Genomic DNA, 18,303 nt, shown 5'->3' on the forward strand with positions numbered 1-18,303 from the left:
GATGGAGGGCGTTTAGTCGTAGGCTATTTGTTAATCTCGCAAAAATAGCAAGAACAGCACATCGCTGTAAAACTAGGCTATTAGGCATCATAGTCAGTATTTACTGTGTTTTAAATTAGTTTTACTAACATCCAGGGAAAGTATCATGCCTACGCTCCTGCCTATTCCGTTGCCTAGTGGGGCTGATTTCAGTACCATGGACAGAGCGTCCTCGGACCACCGAGACACGGCAAAGTATTGCATCAGTTCTTGTTTTGGGTGACCTAAAGGACACTTGAAACCTCAACTGGTGACAAAAATGTGTAAACCTGTTAACATTGAGACCTTTACCTATGCATATGCAAACATTTTTGTTAGTAAAGTATCATGACCTAGCCTACATGATAATAATATAGGCTGTGCTCTTCTTGATGGATATCCCACCCCCTTTAAAACTACATACTTTTTTGGCGTTCATGGACTATCTACTTACAAGACTGGGTTAATCTACCTTGCTTTATGAGGTTCATTTGACATAATTAGCTCCAAGCATAGCATAGCCTATACAGGCCCAGCTGCCTATAGCATTGCCTAGGCTATTGCATTATCTTTCACTCAAATAAGCATGTCAGGTATTTGTGCATAATGTAAACAAAACAGATACGTTTTCCTTGACACGATAACCCACTTAATGAATTTAAAACTGAAAGCGTAACCATAGCGGTTGCACCACAGCTTAGATAAAGCACAAAGTCATGTGACTGCAGCACTGAATTGCGGTCGCAAAGGCTATGCTTGGCTGTCCCCTTCCTGATCGTCAACTCAGTCTCTGGCTGAATGTAAACACCTTGTGCTGCTTTCTTCAAAAATCATCTGCACGAGTTTTAAACACAGCCATGCCATGGATACTCTGTGGCAATATCAGTTCAGGATCATTTTACTGGGGGACTCAACGGTAGGAAAATCGTCTTTGTTGAAACGCTTCACTGACGGAATATACAGCGATGTGGCGGACCCCACCGTCGGTGTGGATTTCTACGCCCGTTCACTAGATATCGAACCTGGAGTCAAAATCAAGCTTCAGTTGTGGGATACTGCTGGCCAAGAACGTTTTAGGTGAGCAGCCCTATCTATTTTCTGTATTGAAATCTGTCTACTGTGATGAAATACGTGAAATCTGCTCTTCCGATTTAATCATAAATTAATCACGCGAAACAACGGTGGTATAGCGTCCATGTTGCGTTGGCAGCTGCATTTTGTTGTTATATAGGCCATAGCCTATATTAATGAATTGCATTGATGTTTGCATATAAATAATGAAGCACCTTGTTGAGCCTTGGTGATTTAAACTCCAGATCAGGTCTGCACATAGATGTCAGGAAATTGGGGCACATCAGAGTCAATCGTCTGAAGAATATCGGTCCTCTTGTGTAATGAGCTTTCATGTTGCTTGTAGATGGGGTCTGTAAATAAACCCTGTCAAAAAGCGGTCAGTTAGTAGGCTACTGTATACAGAATAACTGGGTTGGCACATTATTAACCAGTTTCTCTGTAAGGTCAGGATTTTGTTTTATTTGAATGGCTGTCGTGTGCACAGCCTATAGCCTTTGTGTGGTGCATCCACATAACCTACACATATAGCCTACTACACCATCACGAGACTAGTAGGTTGTGGAGGAAAAGGTAAACAACCCGACTCCCCCACAAAGTCACTGACTGTTGATGCCTCTCGTTCATTCAGTTGAATATGATTCAGCAACAAAGCGTGACTTACACAACTCCTGTCACAGTAGAGCATTATTTTTTTTCCTTTCATAGACACACTGTTAGCGTGAGCAAGCCTGTGGGCTTTGAAGATCTGAAGGCACCCTTTGCTTTGGGAATGCACACCTTTTTGTAACAGGGATTTTATGAATACATTTATTTAGCTGATGCTTTTGTCCAAAGCTGTAATATAATGATGCAATGAATAGGCATTTCTGATCGGGGGACCAGGGAGTGTTAATGAATTCAAAGATCACTTTTGCTTATTGATACTTTTTGTTTCAGAGTCAGTGGTGATATGACTCCATTACAGTCACTAGACATGTCATTAGAAATTACAGCATATCAGACCAGCCATTATTATGGAAGGCCTGACCTAGGCACCTCCCCCTCCTTGGGCCTTGGCAGGGGGTCATCAGTACACTGAACCCTGATGGCAAGCCTGCATCATATACGTGCATTATGTATGCATACTGTATATAGTGTTTCTTGTTCTTGAAATACAAAATAGCCTCCCTGAATGTGTTCAGGTTTGTGTCATCATGACATGATTGTTACTCCTTCCACATCCCTGCTAATGTGATGAATAAATACATGAATTACTCAACAGCACTCAACACTCATGACAGTCTAACTGTACCGCCATTAAAAATGTGCTCCCATCTCCTCCAGGTCCATCACCACCTCTTACTACCGTAACTCGGTGGGAGGCCTGCTGGTGTTCGACCTGACCAACCGCAAGACCTTCGAGCACGTGCGCGAGTGGCACCGCGAGGTCAGCGAGCACATCCTGCCCCATCACATGGTCTACATCCTGATCGGCCACAAGAGCGACCTGTCCAAGGAGCGCAAGGTGTCCCGCGCCGAGTCCGAGCAACTGGCCGCCGAGCTGGGCGTGCGTTACGTGGAAACGTCGGCCAAGTGCAACAGCAACGTGGACCGCGCCTTCGAGTTGCTGACGCGCGACATCTTCGAGCTCATGAAGATGGGGGAGATCTCCACGCGCGACGGCTGGGACGGGGTCAAGAGTGGCCTGACCGCCAAGGTGCTCTACCCGGCGGACGAGGATGACCTGGTGCCGGGGGAGAGAGAGAAGAGCTGCAACTGCTGACTCGTCTGAGATTTTGGTTTTGTTTTGTTGGTGGGTTGCTGCCTCTGCGTCTCTCTCTCTCACACACACACACATTTTTTTTCCTGTCTGTTTTGTGTCCACTTCACACTGCCCTGTACACTGCTTTTTGTGCCAATGCACGCCCACTCAAACATACACACGTACACATACACACACACACACACACACACACACACATATATACAGTCATGCCATGCGTATGTCTGAGCTTGGGCTCTCTTGCACCAGTGGCCCTTGTCTCGTGACATCATCATACCTGACTTCCTCTGTGTCAGTGTCCAGAGGAGGCATTCTGTCTGTTCTAGAATGGGAGACACACAAGAGTGTGTTCAGCCTAATGTGATTGGGCTGTGAGAACTGGGACTGTTTTGCTCTGCAAAATCGGAACATGCCCTGAACACAGCCCTGTGCAGAAGGAAGAGGCAGACACTGATGGGAATGTTGTGAATCCTGGCTATACTTTCTCATACTTTTAGGTTACTGAATACATCGTCCACGTAAACTGGCACCAGACTTGTGGACAATGATTTTGCAAATCGTGGTCTGGCTAGTTTCCTGTTGTTGTTCCTATTGAATTCTGTCGTTGTGTTATTTTGCTCTGTCAACACAGTCATGAGTCTCGTGACCACGCAATCCATTTTCAAGACGGCTCTGGTTTGATGAATGATTAACTCAAATGCCAACTGGTATAACTCATTATAACCAAGTCCATTTGAAAAAGACAACTGCTTGCTTCCATTCTCGTTAGCTAAAAATAATGTTTAGCCTTGCATAAGGCTATTTATCTAGTTGAAATTGCAAAAAAAAACAAAAAGGTTATAGGCTGCCAAACCATCTGCCGTGTTTCAATGTGTGGTGTTGGTTCAGTGGCACAAACACAAGGTCATCATCTTTCTCCAGCAGCAGTACACACAGCGTGTTCCACAGGCCTAATTTCATCTCTGTCATTCGGTGCCCTCCGGAGCCTTCAGCGCCTGTGCCGTGCGTCTGAAAGGGCAATGTCAGCATATGTGGGATCACTTTCAGAACGTCAAGACAAGAGGTTGGCCCCTCACAGTCCTGTCTTAACCAATTCTCTGGTCCTATCAATTAGCCTATCTATTTTACATGCAGCTAGCAAGACTTAGTGTGTTTATCATTATAGACATTACATTTTAATGTATATATATATTTTATTTTTTAATGATATTGATTTCACCTCACCTTATCATTAGTGTGATTATGTGATTATGTAAATGTGAACAGCTCACCTGCTTGGTTAAAAATGTAAGATTTCCCCCCAATCCTGTTAAAAGTCTGAATCATGAATTCTTCTTGACCCACATTCCCGTTGCTGTTGTATTCACAGACTGGTGAAGTGGGAGGAAATCTCACAAAAGAGCATCGCCTGTTTCCTATTGTGTTTAAAGGCCAGTCATCAGCTGATCCTGGCCTCATTCGCAGAACCGTGGCCCTTAAGGTTAGGTTGAGCAGGCTCTCGCAAACATCACTCATATAATGACCAGGGCAGTTGGTCAGTGCCTCCTTTGCCCAAAGGTCTCTGTGGTGAGTTGAACACAGCCATAAGTCCCGTGCAGGCCCTTACAGCGCCTGTAAGCATTTAGCCGTTATCACACATTTATTCACTGAGCATCGCCGACCTCTTTGTCTTACACAGAGAAAACGCTTGTGTGTCTAATTGGCTCCTTTTGTCTGGTCATGCTTCTGTGTCAAAATCCATTGTATAAACAGAATTTAGGATTATACACTTCACAAAGAATCCTTGTTCTTGTCTAAATAGGAACGCTAAATAAAGTACACATATCATTTTTGTTCTTACCTTTTTGTTCATTTTGCCCTTATTTGGGTATGTTAAGCAACAAGCCCATCTGTTCTCCATCTGTTTTCTGTCATTCTGTGATGTTTCTATGGTATGGCTCTGTGATGTTTCTAAGGGATGGCTCTGTGAGAGCCAAAGTCATATCTGCTACCTCTGAGGAAGAGCTTGGTGCACACACTAGACACATTCTTGCGTAATCAGATTTTCTCTCACTCTCTGTCCTCCTCAGCCTGCCTCTCTTTCTCTCTCTGTCTCTCTCTCTCACACACTGTCTCTCTCTCTCTCTCTCTCTCTCTCTCTCTCTCTCTCTCTCTCTCTCTCTCTCTCTCTCTCACTGTCTCTCTCTCCTTGTCTCGGATCTCCACTCACCAGCATAACACTATGACAATACACACACAAGCATTGTTATGGACAGTGTGAGATTGCTTTTATAATAATCATGGCTCATGATTTTGGAGGCCAAGGCCATACAATATTGGGGTGGTGTGGGCAACATGTCATATTTACATCGAAAAACAACTGTTTCTATGGTTAATCATTCCAAAGCTACTTCAAAGATTACACAATTATACATATTGTATATATAACCATAGGTGGAAATTGTATTATTTTTTATCATAAATACATGAGAAAAAGGTTGTTCTACGTAAATCCATAGACCACTGACCAGTCTATAGCCAATATCTGTACTTTTTCATGTCACTTTTATCTACTCTTTGTGTGACAATCAGAATGGATCCTGCTTTCATCGTGTTTTAATAGCAAAAACAATCCTCTCCTTCAGGTGCCAAATGTCCTTTAAATGTAAGAGTGATCAAGGAGGAGAGAAGACAGAGAAAGAAAGAGGGGGAGGGAAAGAAAGAGGGGGAGGGAAAGAAAGAAAAAAAGAGAAAAAATACAAAACCGCTGCTTTACATAACTGAGCCAGAAACAAACCATCCTCAGCTGCCCCGCTAGGCTGCATTGTTATTCTCATGTACAGGGTTAAGTTTGTACAGATATTTATATTATTATTTTATTTTTATTTTTATTTTTAGGCAGTGCTTATAGACGTGCTGTACAGTAGCCAATATAGTGTGCATGCAACATGTTCCACCAGGTACCAGGGCTGTACACTACGCTACATGTTCACAAGCAATGCTCTTGTCTTCTGGAAACAGAGCAGATGTTTAACACACAAGGATATATGGACCTTAAGAAATGTAGACCTGAAGATATATGTGCAAAAGCAAAAGCTGACATTGTTATCTTTGCGTTGTTATCAAACATGTTTGAAGGTGATGGTGGGGGATCTTTGGTTGGGTCGGCATCACTGGGGCAGGAGCACAAATTCAGACAGGAGTAATGATGACACTGACTGACTGGATATATCTCTGTGATAGCTTCACAATGAAAAATACTAATACTAACTAGAAATACTAATTTTAGTCATTGTGATTTATCTGTAGGAACAACAGACAGCTAATATAAACATATGATATAAAATACTCATTCCTTTTTAACAGTGGGAAAAGCAAAGAAATGTTGTATTCCCACAGGATGAATACTTCTAAGTTGATCTAGGGCATGGGTGACTTCATAATCTCATGCAGTCTCAGTTGAGATTAAACTGTGCCCTAGAATCTAGTCTGATCAGCAACAACCTGATCAGTTTGGCAATTCAGTTTTCTCTCTCTGCTTTGATGCAAGCTTGCCCAGACATTTAGTTTGATTTAAATATGGTTTGTGACTGTAATTATTTAAAACCCACTTCAGCTGTTTGAAAAAGAAAAATGTGCCAAGCACTCTGGTGCCCCTTGTGGTAAGAAATCATAATAGCAATCTGCCTTTGACTTACCATTTGGTAAAGGCTGTGAATTGCACTATTGTGACAGGGTGTATATGAAAGTGAAATGTTCCTCTGAATGACTTGTCAATTCATTGTTATTTGTCAATCACCAATGAAATTAATAACAACCCTGTAACATGATCTAAATATACTGCTTTACGAGTTGAATGTAAAGAGTGGATCTGATTATTGTTAATTATCATTATTTGCTGTTTAAAATAATATGAGATTGATTGTACTGTGATTGCTCTCAGCAGAACCTTCTGGTTACTTCCTGGAAAACACACGTGTTTATTTTTTACCCTCTACAGCTGATCCAAAGGAACAAACAAACAAACACAAACATGTTGCTTGCAAGCACTAAACTGATCCCACAATGTACACAATTGTCATTTATAAGCAGTCACTTCATCACTTAACATGCTAAACTTTGAGAGCATTGTGAGATATGTGATTAGCTAGCGTTACCACTTAATGGAGTGAAATCTTGCCAGTGACCGTTCAAAAGGACTGATCCATTATGTTGGTAAATGTCCTGCTCTCTTTCACCATCTCCCCTTTCAAATAAAGTGTGAACCTCAGGGGTTCAACACAACCCTTATGGTTGTTCAAACACATTCAATGTTTACATGCCATATGGTCAAATAAAAGTAGCCTAAAAACAATACACTGTCTCATATGTGTATCAAGCTTCCAGGACTCAGAAAATATCTGAGTTATGGTTTGATATGTGGTGAATAAAATAAACATTCCTAACACTGAATGCCACCTAAGCCTAATTTCATTTGATCACATGTAAGCCGACCTGTGATAGGGTTAGTAACCAGACAAGGCCTAGGGGGATTCTAGATCCATCTATCCATGAATTCGTTGAGAACTCAATTGTCTGAAATGCATCTATAGAAGCCTAGTAACACTGTAACTCAAGCAAACAAACACTGCCAGAGTAGCCGAACATTAAATTATTTCGACTATAGAATTTCCTTAATAAATCAAGTTTGACAGATGTCAAACCTGAACTCGTCAAATAAACAGCTGCAAAAAAATTAGCTAGGCCAACTTATCTCGTTGCTGATACAACATAGCAATTCATGGACAACTTCAACTAGTCTATTAAATTGCTTGATTGCATTACTCAAATTCTGTTTGGACATGAGCAATTTCATCTGTCAGAGACTAAATTTAATATGCTTCGCCTTTAGAATGAGTAGGCCTAAGTCATTATAGGCCTAACTGTTTCTGTGCACTGATATTTAGTCACTCTCAGAGGCCAATCAAAAACGCAGTTTCGTGCCAATGCATGACGTCTTCTTCACTTCCCATGATGCTTTGCACTGCTAGAATGATCTCTTTATTTTGTTAGATCATTCCCAGATTACCCTGTGTGGGAAATCAAAGTGTGTACAATACTATATTTTATTTATACAATGACACCAAATAAATATTTGTAATTTTAGTTCATTCTACACAGTACGTATGACAAACAACTCCCACCGTTATTGACATGAGTATTGCACCGAGACTGGAGCTACACCATTCCGCTGTATGTACTAAAAAGGGTATCTGCCATGACTGGCACAGGGAGGGAGGAACAATCTGACTTCCCTGCGGAATCGATATCAAGAGATTTCGGATGCATAATTTTTACTCTCCGGGGCTGCCAGTGATCGTTTATCTTGGCGCCCCACTTGTTAATGTTGGAAAATAAAATTATACCATGAGATTATCGTTCAGTTATTCCTTCACCATGGCAGTTTAAACTGAAAGTAAAATATTCAGTAGTGTTGAAAAATGTTAACTTAGCCTAGGTACTGTTGTAGAAAAGAACAAGGACAACAAGATCAGATTATGCAACTGCATGCTGTGAGAACGTGTTTTGCGTTAATATTTACGATTCGGTAACAGAATGAATCAGAAAATCAAGATGACCTAACAGACATCCTACCATTTCACAGCAACGAATGCAAAATCGTGAATTGAGGCTTTTTCTGTCTATGGCTTGAACAGGGATGAGCCTTACCAGGAAGTGTATCTCGAATCTGGACTGCGCATGTTCGCAAGCATTTCAGAATGTAAGGATGTGTTCGACGTCGTTGTAAAAGGTAGGAAAACAGCACACTGGTGTTTTTTGGGAACATTTATTCTTGACGTATGTCGCTCTCACGGTTCTTAGTTTCAGTTTGGGACATAGTATGGGTTTGGCTGAAGTTATTATCTCGGACGCAACCTTCTCTCGGAATGGCGGAGCAACGCCGCCGTCGCGCTCCAGTTAGTGTACGTGCCGCCGCACAGGGAGACGTCATTTTGAGGGGGAGTGAGGAATTGAAAATGCACGGCGGACGTACGTTAACGTTAGTTTAGAAACAAGCGGCACGTCGGACGTTGTTGTCATCTACCTACTGATCTGTGGCGCAAATGCTGCCTATGGTGAATGTAGGCACACATCCACAGTTGGTCCTGCAAGCATGGGACGCTGGCTTATGGTGCTAGTATAGCATTAGCTTCTTAGCCGCCTAACGTTAGCTAACCCTAGCTATTTTACTGGCGAGGTGACGTGAGAAACCTATAACACTCTGTTGAGTTCAGGAGTGGTTCAGTATCTCTTTAGAAATGTAACATGTTTGCTAAATTCTCTAGTTTAAGACAAACACACTTCTGAGTAAAGCTGGTCGACGGTGTGCTATAGGTTATGATGGCCAGGGTTAGCTTATACAGCTAGCCATAAACAGTCCTCAATTTGGCAAATCCAGTCACTTTGTCAGCTACTTTTAGCCGGTTGGTACAACAGCCACAGAGCTAACCATCAGTTATGGTGGTAATTGACTAACGTTACATTGAAATGCATGAAATGCAATCCACAATCTGTTGTGGTCAACTCTTTGGAAACAATGGAAAAGTTTGCAAGTTTGTAAATGTATTCTATTTACATAAGGTTGGTGTAGACTCGATACTGTGTTTTAAACTGAGCGTCGTGACCTCAAAGTTTATTGTTGAGTTCACGTCCCCATCACAACACAGCTTCATGTAGGATGGAATGGGACATCACTTCTAAACACCTCAAGGAAAAACGATAATGCTTGTTTCTGTTGTACAAATACATTTTGTCACCACTCAGTGCATTGATGAACCAGTGAGTAGTGCTAATTAAAGAGGGGCAACAAAAAATCCAACCACGGTCAAACATACCCCACACAATCTCTACCTACAGTGGTTGTGGGTGAGGGCTGAAACAATAAAGACCATTTATCCACCCCTCTGCCATTAGCACAGTGCACAGACGCGACGGCTATGGCGAACACAGAGGTCACTGTGTCCATGGGGGACATGGTGGTGGTAAAAACCACAGACCAGGACGAGGAGGGCGAGCCAGACAATGGAGGAAAAACGCAGGTCATCCTTCAGCTTCAGCCCATCACATCTGGGTAAGACACCAGGAGGGTGTTCCAATAATATAGTTTACTGACAAACCTGGGTAAGTTAACTCAGCGTAACCTAAGTAGGGAAACGCTTCAGATAATCACAGGAGAGGCATTACAATACCTTGTGCTGTAGATAGGTTATTTCCCTACAGTGGGCAATCAATGACCAAGTCTATTTAACAATACACAACATGAGGCAGGATACTACAACGCACAGTTGGCTGGTGGCAGATGTTGTCACGCACCACATGTACCCAGGATCTGTGAAGGCCCTCCCTCACAGTACCATGTGGCCAGGATCTGTAAAGGCCCCCCCTCACAGTACCACATGTAGCCAGTAGCCTGAATGTGGGAAAATTAAACTGTAGGGCGCTTATTTTTGGAGGTGTACTATTTACTCTGCGTAACTTACCCAGGAATGCCAGTCCAAGCCTTGTGGAATAGTCCCCCTGACAGAGTCCAACTCTCCGTCCAGCTGCCTCTCATGTTCCTGCCATATTTCTGTCAGCAAAAACAGTGAGTGATGAGAATCTGACTGATAATGAAATGTTGTGTGGGTGTGTTTAATGGAGTATTCTGTTTTGGTGCAGGTTGGGGGAGGATTCTGGGGAGGCGGAAACAGCTGTGGTGGCAGTGGAGGCACAGGGTGAGTGATGAGAAACAACCATCTGAGACGAGAGGAGAGGAGGAATTTATCAACACTCAGGGTTGATCACGATCATCATAGCTGTTGCTATGATTTGTGTTCTTTGAGTGGGTGATGCTTGTCATTAGCAAAGCTTATTGCAGATGATTGTCATTGTATAATGCAGTTATTCTGTTTGCATTTTCTCTCTCTACCTCTCTCTCTCCCTCTCTCTGTACTCACTCGCTCTCTCTCTCTCTCTCCACTCTTTTAGAGGAGGCATTAGATGAGGAGGGAGTGGAGTTAGGATACCCCATTACTTGTGGAGAGAGTCGAGCGGTGCTCCTCTTTAAGAAGTTCGTATGTCCCGGAATCAATGTGAAATGTGTGCGGGTAAGCAGCTGAGTTTTGTATTATCATACCATATCCCATCACATGAGGGAGACACACTCACACTAAAATATTACTCGATAGGTATATTCAAGGATTCAAGGATTTTTATTAGTCACATACGTAGAAATACTTTGTAGTAAAATGGCATTTTAGCTGCTCAACTTTCCTGTGCAGAGGAGTCCTGAGGTATCACTAACTACTCATAAGGATAAAGAAGAAAGATTAAAAAGAATTTAATAAATAGATTGAGAGAGAATGTGGTAAAAAGTGTAGTGTGTGTAAGTGCAGTGTGACAAGTCCATGTAATTTAGTTTAAAGAGTTTTATATGTGTTCAGGATGCAGATGGCTTGGGGAAACAAACACCTCTTCAGTCTTTCTGTTTTAGCCATTTGCAAACAGAGACGTCTGCCTGACCTCAGTGGTTTGAACTGTCCATGGTCAGGTGTGAAATGATGTGCAGTGTGTGTAGTTTATGATAAAGCAACTTGACTTCTTAACATATTCTTGTTTTTTGGGATGTCAGATAAGTCTATGAGGTATCACCCCATATGAAAATGAACACTTGTGCTCTAACAACCCTTTCTGTCATATCACAACCTGGAACAAGTCATTTGTGCCTTCATATAACATCAGGGCTTGATTACTGCAATTCCCTCTACCTAGGTCTCCCCCAATTACCTTTAGGTGGTCCAGAACGCAGTGGCAAGGCTGCTAACTGGTACCAAAAAACTGGAGCATATTACACCAGTCTTAGCCTCCCTTCACTGGCTCCCTGTCCATTATAGAATCTAATTTAAGATTCTGCTAATGGTTTTTAAAGCACAAAATGGTCTGGCCCCAATCTACATCCCTGACCTCATACACCCCCATGTCTCTTAGATCTGGCAACAAAGACCTTCTTCACATCCCCCGCTAAGGCAAAAAGGCCACAGAGCCTTTGCTGTCGCTGCTCCACGCTTGTGGAATCAGCTACCACCTGATATAGGAACTGCCCCCTCCATCACTGCTTTTAAACCCAGGCTCAAAACCCACCTGTACTCTATGGCCTTCTCTGCACTCGAACGTGCCGTGCTTGCTTTCTGTGTCCTGCTGGTTCTTGTTTAATGAGTAGATGTATGTGTATAAGAATTTTATTTTTATTTATTTTATTTTATTTTTATTTCTGTTTTGAAAACAGCACTTTGGTCAGCGTAAGCTGTGCATAAATGTGCTATACAAATACATTTGATAATAATGACATATCATTTTGTAATACAGATTCCCACATGGGCATTCATTATGTCTGCTGTTTCAAGATGGCTTTCTTATCTCATGACAGCATGCCAGCAGCTAGAGATGGATGTTATTTCTCGTCAGGCCAACTGTTAAGTGTTTGTTTCCAGTAGAATATCAGAACATATTTTAAGACATTGCTTCTGCCACTCTCTCTCTCTCTCTCTCTGCAGTATGAGGACCAGTTGATTAGTCCTAAGCAGTTTGTGCACATGTCAGGGAAAGCCACACTCAAGGACTGGAAGAGAGCCATCAGAATGGGTGGGGTCATGCTCAGGTAAGCCGAGGCGCCACCCAGTCACATGGTGTGGTACCAGCTTCCCATAATGCTCCTCTATACATATGTAGAGCATTTTTATCTGTACATGATTATTCTTTAATAGTCGTATTTCTTTCACATAGTTATGTGTAACATGTTAAGTGTGACATGGAAGGATCATTTTTATAAGGTGTCAAGGAAGCGTTGCTTCAAAAGTCAGTGTGAAAGTACCTGTGCCTACCATCACTGTATTAGGTAGAGAAGTACACCAGACCCATACTATTTTCTATACGATGGTAAAAAGGGCATCTGCTGTGACTAGCACAAGGACAACAGAGGAATCTCTTGTTTACCTTGCGGAATCAACATCAAAAGATTTCGGATGCAAAATTTTTGATGTGGAGTTGCCAATGATCGATTATCTTGGTGCTCCTTCTCTTTATGTGAAAGTAACTTTCTGGTTGAGTTTAGCTGATTGATGTTTATGTACATACAGCTGCTGGTAAAATAAATATTGAATGCTGTAGCTGGTAATCCAGCAACATTTGTAAATAAAATGTTGACATGTTTATAATCACTTTTTTATTTTCTTTTTAAATTAAACAACCAATTATATCGAAGTCACATACTATATTATTCCAAAATATATTGATTTATTCTTGCATTTGTAATATTCAAATTAATATATTAATTTTATATATTGTCATTAAATCTGTGTTTTCTTGATGTACAAAATCATTGAAATTCCAGGCACACTTGAGGTCTTTAGGTTCTTGAAATCTTTTAGAACAAAATGAGCTATATTACTTTTGCAACGCAACAGAGAAAGGTCAAGTTTAATAAGCTTCAGCTTTTGATGTCGTCTCCTTATTCACTGTCATTTCCCTTTCATTAGATAGTGATGAATTCATCCATTAAATTAGCATATCACTTTTATTGTTTCCATTTCTGTGGAGATTTCATTGACTTTGCTCAGCATATTAATTGGCATTATATTGAGATATGCCAAGTGAAACGGAACGCCTGAAAGGAATACAAAACCCCAGTCGGGTGTGTTTATACACTCCGCGTTGCTGCAAGCTCTCAAGTCAATTAGCGTGGTCGTGTATTGCCTAAATAGCAATTGTCCAGCATCAAGTAATAACTGATCTTACAAATTATTCTATTATGTTCTGCCTGAAACATTTATGTAATATTTGTACACTGAGAAAGTGAGAAAAACAGCTTCACTTATTAGCAGTTTTGAATCACATTGGAGCCTGATGGATTCGTACACTTTGATTTTATCATGCCCATCAGGTCTCTTATAGAACATCTATTCCCTAAAATATGTATTTACAATCTTAATACAACTTTATAAGTTGTAATTAGTTGTAATAAAACATGCAGCATATTTATCTAAATGTCAACTGTGTTCTAGATTACAGATTAGTATTTTTAACAGGATAACACCACTGACATTGTTACACTGTGGCCTGTTGCAAATGTCTCAGGTGTAATTTGGTGTATTACGGATATACCATTATATTACATATACCATCACACAGTTGTCTTCAAGTTTGTTATTTGTTGAATGAGCAATGAATACATCCAGATCTTAATGTAGTGCTACTTTTTTATTTCAAGAAGATAATTGTGTTTATGTTCCCCCGGGGATGACCAAACGTTTTCTTTGAGCTGTTGAGCACATGCAATTATGTGGACTAGCTCTCCTCTTCCCCTTACCCTGTGTGTTTCTCTTCTGTCTAACCCCTCACCACATGTGCTGTTCCACTCACCCATTACCCTGTCGTTCCCCTCACCACATGTGCTGTTCCACTCACCCATTACCCTGTCATTCCCCTCACCACATATGCTGTTCCACGCACCACATGTACTGTTCCACTCACCCATTCAAGAAATAGAAGATTGTAGGCCTAGGCCTAATGTTTAATGTGAAATAAAATAAGTAGCCTAAAAGGCAACATTTGAAATGGGGAGGAATAAGGCAAGATAAGAGTAGCCTAATTGGGGAGAAAAACTGAGTAGCCTTGGCCATTTTTAACATCTTAACGTGAACTTAAAATCAAATTTGAGCTGAGACAATGGATATTCCACAGCTGGTTCCTTGAACCCATTAATCAGCAAGTTTAATTTAATTTTTTTAGGGTTTTTTTTTATGTTGACCCGAAATCCTGGAAACCCAGGAATATCACGTTGTTGGGCAGTGAATGCATAGGCTTAACTAGATTGTGGTGGATCAATCATATTGCCTTCTTAAATCGTAAAATATTCTGTGGTCTCAGTTCACTGTTGAATGGGCCTAGCATACCCTATGCTTGCTCAAAATATATGCTTTGTCTAGTAGAGGTGCTTCAAATTGGCTTAAAAAATCGCCTGTCTCAGAATATATAGAAGAGGTCCAGGGCAATTCAGCAAAACTGTCACATCCATATTTAGTTGGCGAACGGACGGACAGTTTTTTGGGTATTTCCCCTGTATCGTTATATAAAGCTCTGTTCTCGCTGTCTAGCTTTCTCCTCTTTGAGCAATCGATGATTTGAAAATAACTTAGATATCCATCTGATTGTTTCTCGTCCCGTCTCCTCTCCTCGCTCGTTTCAGGCTATCAGTCTCTTCTCCATAGTAGGCTACTTTACTCACTGACTCGACTTTATCAGAATTAACAGATTTCACTGGCTGATTAGCAGCAAGCGAAATGATGATTCCTGAAGTAAATGCTGTTATCCTAACAAACGAAACATTTAGCGCAGCTTTGAAATCTTACGTGAAAATCTAAATTAGGCTATTATGGTCTGGGTCCGGATAGGATCACGTCACGGTCCGGACTCGGACCACGGTCCGCCATTTGGGGATGGCTGCTCTAACCTGTCGTTCTCCTCACCACATGTGCTGTTCCACTCACCACGTGTGCTGTTCCCCTTACCCTGTTGTTCCACTCACCACTTGTGTTTCTCTCCTGTTCCCCTCACCACATATCTGCCCCCCCCTGGGCTCTCCTGCAGGAAGATGATGGATTCTGGCCAGCTGGACTTCTACCAGCACAGCACTCTGTGCACCAACACCTGCCGCAGCACCAAGTTCGACCTGCTCATCAGCAACACCCGCTTCCCGCCCGACAGCACCCTGCTGTCAACGCCCACCTCTACCACAGGTGAGAGACGTGTACGTCAATAAGCCACACCCCCACTGTGGGTCAGCAAGGGTCTGCAGAAGTTGGTGGACTTTTTAGTCTTTATGCAGACAGAGTAGTAGAGATGTGATCGAAAATTATTCTATTCTATTCTATTCTATTCTATTCCATTGTGGTGTTGTGTTCTCTTGTGTTCTCTTCTATGTTGTGCTCCGTAAGTAGTTGGAGTAAACACATTTTATTTTTACCAGTCTCCTTCTAAAGTTTCTTCCCCCTTATTGTTATTTGTTAAAAGGACTAGTTTTACTTCAACAGGGATGGTGCTGCTCGGGCAAGGATCACTACTTGAACTGTTTTAGAATTAGATAGATAGATAGATAGATAGATAGATAGATACTTTATTGATCCTCAAGGGGAAATTCAAGGGTCTCAGTAGCATACAGACATAACACACAACATGCACTTACAGCAGAAATGGTAAACATAAGTGTAAGTATAAACATATAACTAAACTCCACTGTACAATAAAGACAGTAGAAGATAAGACAGATAAGAAAACTAACAAAACTAAATACTAAATACACTATATAAGTTAAATTTCAATTCAGAAAGTCTAATGTGCTTAAACATGGTGTAGATCAAGCATAAGGCGGCTTGTAGTGGGAAGTCAGTACTCAAAAAAAACATGGACATGGAGAGGGTGGAGAGGCAGACAGACTAAGCAGAGAAGTCTATCTCTCCTCTTCCCGTTAGTGAGGCATTGAACAGTTCAATGGCCCTAGGAACAAATGACTTCCTCAGCCTTTCAGTTGTGCATGGCAGTGGCGAAGTCTCCAGCTGATCAAGCTCTTTTTGGTTTTGATAGTGCTGTAGAAGCGGATGACATTCATTGTCCAAGATGTTGATCAGTTTAGGGTCCTTTTGTCAGATATTGAAGTGATTCACTCCAGTTCAGCTCCCACTACAGAGCCAGCCTTCCTTACCAGCCTGTCAAAATTAAGCCCAGCAGGCGATAGCCTGATCAGCAGTGATGATGGGGGCAGCATCTGGGGTCTGTGTGTCTGATGGGTGTTGACTGAGGTCGTTGTCACCTTGTTGTTCGTGGTGGCCATGTGGGGAGGGGTGCAATATCCAGTGATGGTGGGGGTGAGTGTTGCACTGGTAATGAGGTGGGGTGGGGCTGGGGGCTGGGGATGGGCAATCGAACCTGTTGTAAAGTGTTTCAGCTGGTTAAGCCCTGTCCAGGTCTCCCTCCACAGAGCTGCTGCTCTTCTTAAGGCCAGTGATAGATTTCATATAGTCCCACACCTCCTTCATGTTGTTATCTTGCAGCTTCTGTTCCATCTTCCTTCTGTAGTCCTCCTTAGCTTAATCTTGAGTTCCCCCTGTACTCGCCTCAGCTCTGCCATGTCCCCCTCCTTAAACGCCATCTTTTTTCTATTGAGATGGTCCGACTTCCCCAGTGGGGGAAGGGGGGTGGCACTGTAAGCATCCCTCACGTTTGCATACATGAGATCTATTGTCCTGTTTTTCCTAGTTGGGCAGTCAACAAACTGGTAATAGTTTGTGAGGGTGGAATCCAGTGTAATGTGGTTGAAGTCACCAGAGATCACAAAGAAGGCATCACTGTGCTGAGTTTGGAGCGTAGCGACTGTAGAGTGAATGACGTCACACGCTGTGTCCGGGAGGGCTTGAGGCGGCACGTAGACACAAATAACAATGGCGTGCGAGAACTCCCTCGGCATGTAGTATGGTCGTAGACTGACCGCTAGTAACTCCACATCCTTACAGCATACAGTCTCCTTTACTGTTACATGTCCGGGATTGCACCATCTATTGTTAATGTACAGCACCAGTCCGCCTCCCTTCTTTTTGCCAGAAAGTTTATTGTCTCTGTCCAAACGAGCTACACTGAAGCCGGGCAGCTCAACGCTAGCTGGGGGGATATGGCTTGTTAGCCACGTCTCCGTAAATTCAGTCAGTGCATTGGCGAAGCATGAATCTCGGCAGTAATAATCCATGTCTCTTCCTTGCTTTCCGATTTTCTGGAGGATTTGTGTGTGTGTGTGTGTGTGTGTGTGTGTGTGTGTGTGTGTGTGTGTGTGTGGGGAGGTAATTGGTTTGTTAAAACTCACCTCGGCTGTTTTGGTACATTTAGTCCCGGTTGGTAACGGTGAGCAGGGAGCTGGCGTGACGGAGGAGGCGACGGCTGCCGCGTCGGTGGAGTGGACCACCAGCAGCGTGGAGGCCACCGCCAAGAAGGAGGGGCAGGAGATCTCAGGTGAGCCACAGTGCCGCCCTCATGGCTTCAGGGCGTACTGACACAAACACATGCATAGCGTACTGACACAAACACATGCATAGCGTGAACACATTTTTCACATAGATCTCCGTTTCTCGAGGTCATCGAGTCTAGGCAGCTACAGCGCTACACTCTGGGGGCATGTTCATGTGCCTCTATGTTCATGCCCCCACAGTGTAGTGCTGTAGCTGCCTGGGTGCTTTTGCTGTTGGTTGCAGCAACTCGAATACCCAATTGTTTTAGTTTTTTTCCATACCGACGACAGTACTCGTGACCTTGAGAAATAGAGAATGTTTTTGGTTTATTAACACGTTAGCAGGGCTTAAGGTATTCCGCCACTGTGCCGGATCTCCGGCGTGTCACGGCTGTGAGGTCAA

At 42.5% G+C, this 18,303-nt stretch overlaps 2 protein-coding genes and 2 non-coding genes across 7 annotated transcripts in view; all 4 read left to right on the forward strand.

Moving 5' to 3' along the window:
- Positions 1–731: 731 nt before the first annotated feature.
- Positions 732–7,285, forward strand: rab42a (RAB42, member RAS oncogene family a). Its single transcript, XM_048230218.1, has 2 exons — positions 732–1,095; positions 2,416–7,285. Exons 1-2 carry the CDS (start codon positions 881–883, stop codon positions 2,852–2,854), a joined length of 654 nt encoding a protein of 217 aa, XP_048086175.1. The 5' UTR covers positions 732–880; the 3' UTR covers positions 2,855–7,285.
- Positions 7,286–7,908: 623 nt separating this feature from the next.
- The window catches only part of gmeb1 (glucocorticoid modulatory element binding protein 1), a 14,191-nt gene continuing 3,796 nt past the window's right edge, over positions 7,909–18,303 (forward strand). Inside the window, exons 1-7 of one of the 4 annotated variants that reach the window (XM_048230144.1) lie at positions 7,909–8,624; positions 9,788–9,944; positions 10,532–10,587; positions 10,841–10,959; positions 12,406–12,509; positions 15,497–15,645; positions 17,783–17,905. In XM_048230144.1, the coding sequence (XP_048086101.1) occupies positions 8,573–8,624; positions 9,788–9,944; positions 10,532–10,587; positions 10,841–10,959; positions 12,406–12,509; positions 15,497–15,645; positions 17,783–17,905 (760 nt within the window). In that variant the 5' untranslated portion in view covers positions 7,909–8,572. The other 3 variants (XM_048230147.1, XM_048230146.1, XM_048230145.1) reach the window with 3 other exon arrangements.
- LOC125285909 lies at positions 8,075–8,209 on the forward strand. Its single transcript, XR_007192095.1, has one exon. It is a non-coding gene; the product is annotated as a U11 spliceosomal RNA (small nuclear RNA).
- On the forward strand, positions 12,790–12,925 carry LOC125285910. The gene has a single exon (XR_007192096.1). It is a non-coding gene; the product is annotated as a U11 spliceosomal RNA (small nuclear RNA).

Source organism: Alosa alosa, chromosome 20 (genome assembly GCF_017589495.1).
Source record: "Alosa alosa isolate M-15738 ecotype Scorff River chromosome 20, AALO_Geno_1.1, whole genome shotgun sequence".
NCBI classification, from domain to species: domain Eukaryota; kingdom Metazoa; phylum Chordata; class Actinopteri; order Clupeiformes; family Clupeidae; genus Alosa; species Alosa alosa.

What these genes read in the sequence shown, in the direction of transcription:
- rab42a (XM_048230218.1), top strand. Translation starts at nt 881, where the DNA reads ATGGATACTCTGTGGCAATATCAGTTCAGGATCATTTTACTGGGGGAC. An exon ending in GCTGGCCAAGAACGTTTTAG is followed by an intron (nt 1,096 to 2,415) that starts GTGAGCAGCCCT and finishes CATCTCCTCCAG; the next exon opens with GTCCATCACCACCTCTTACT.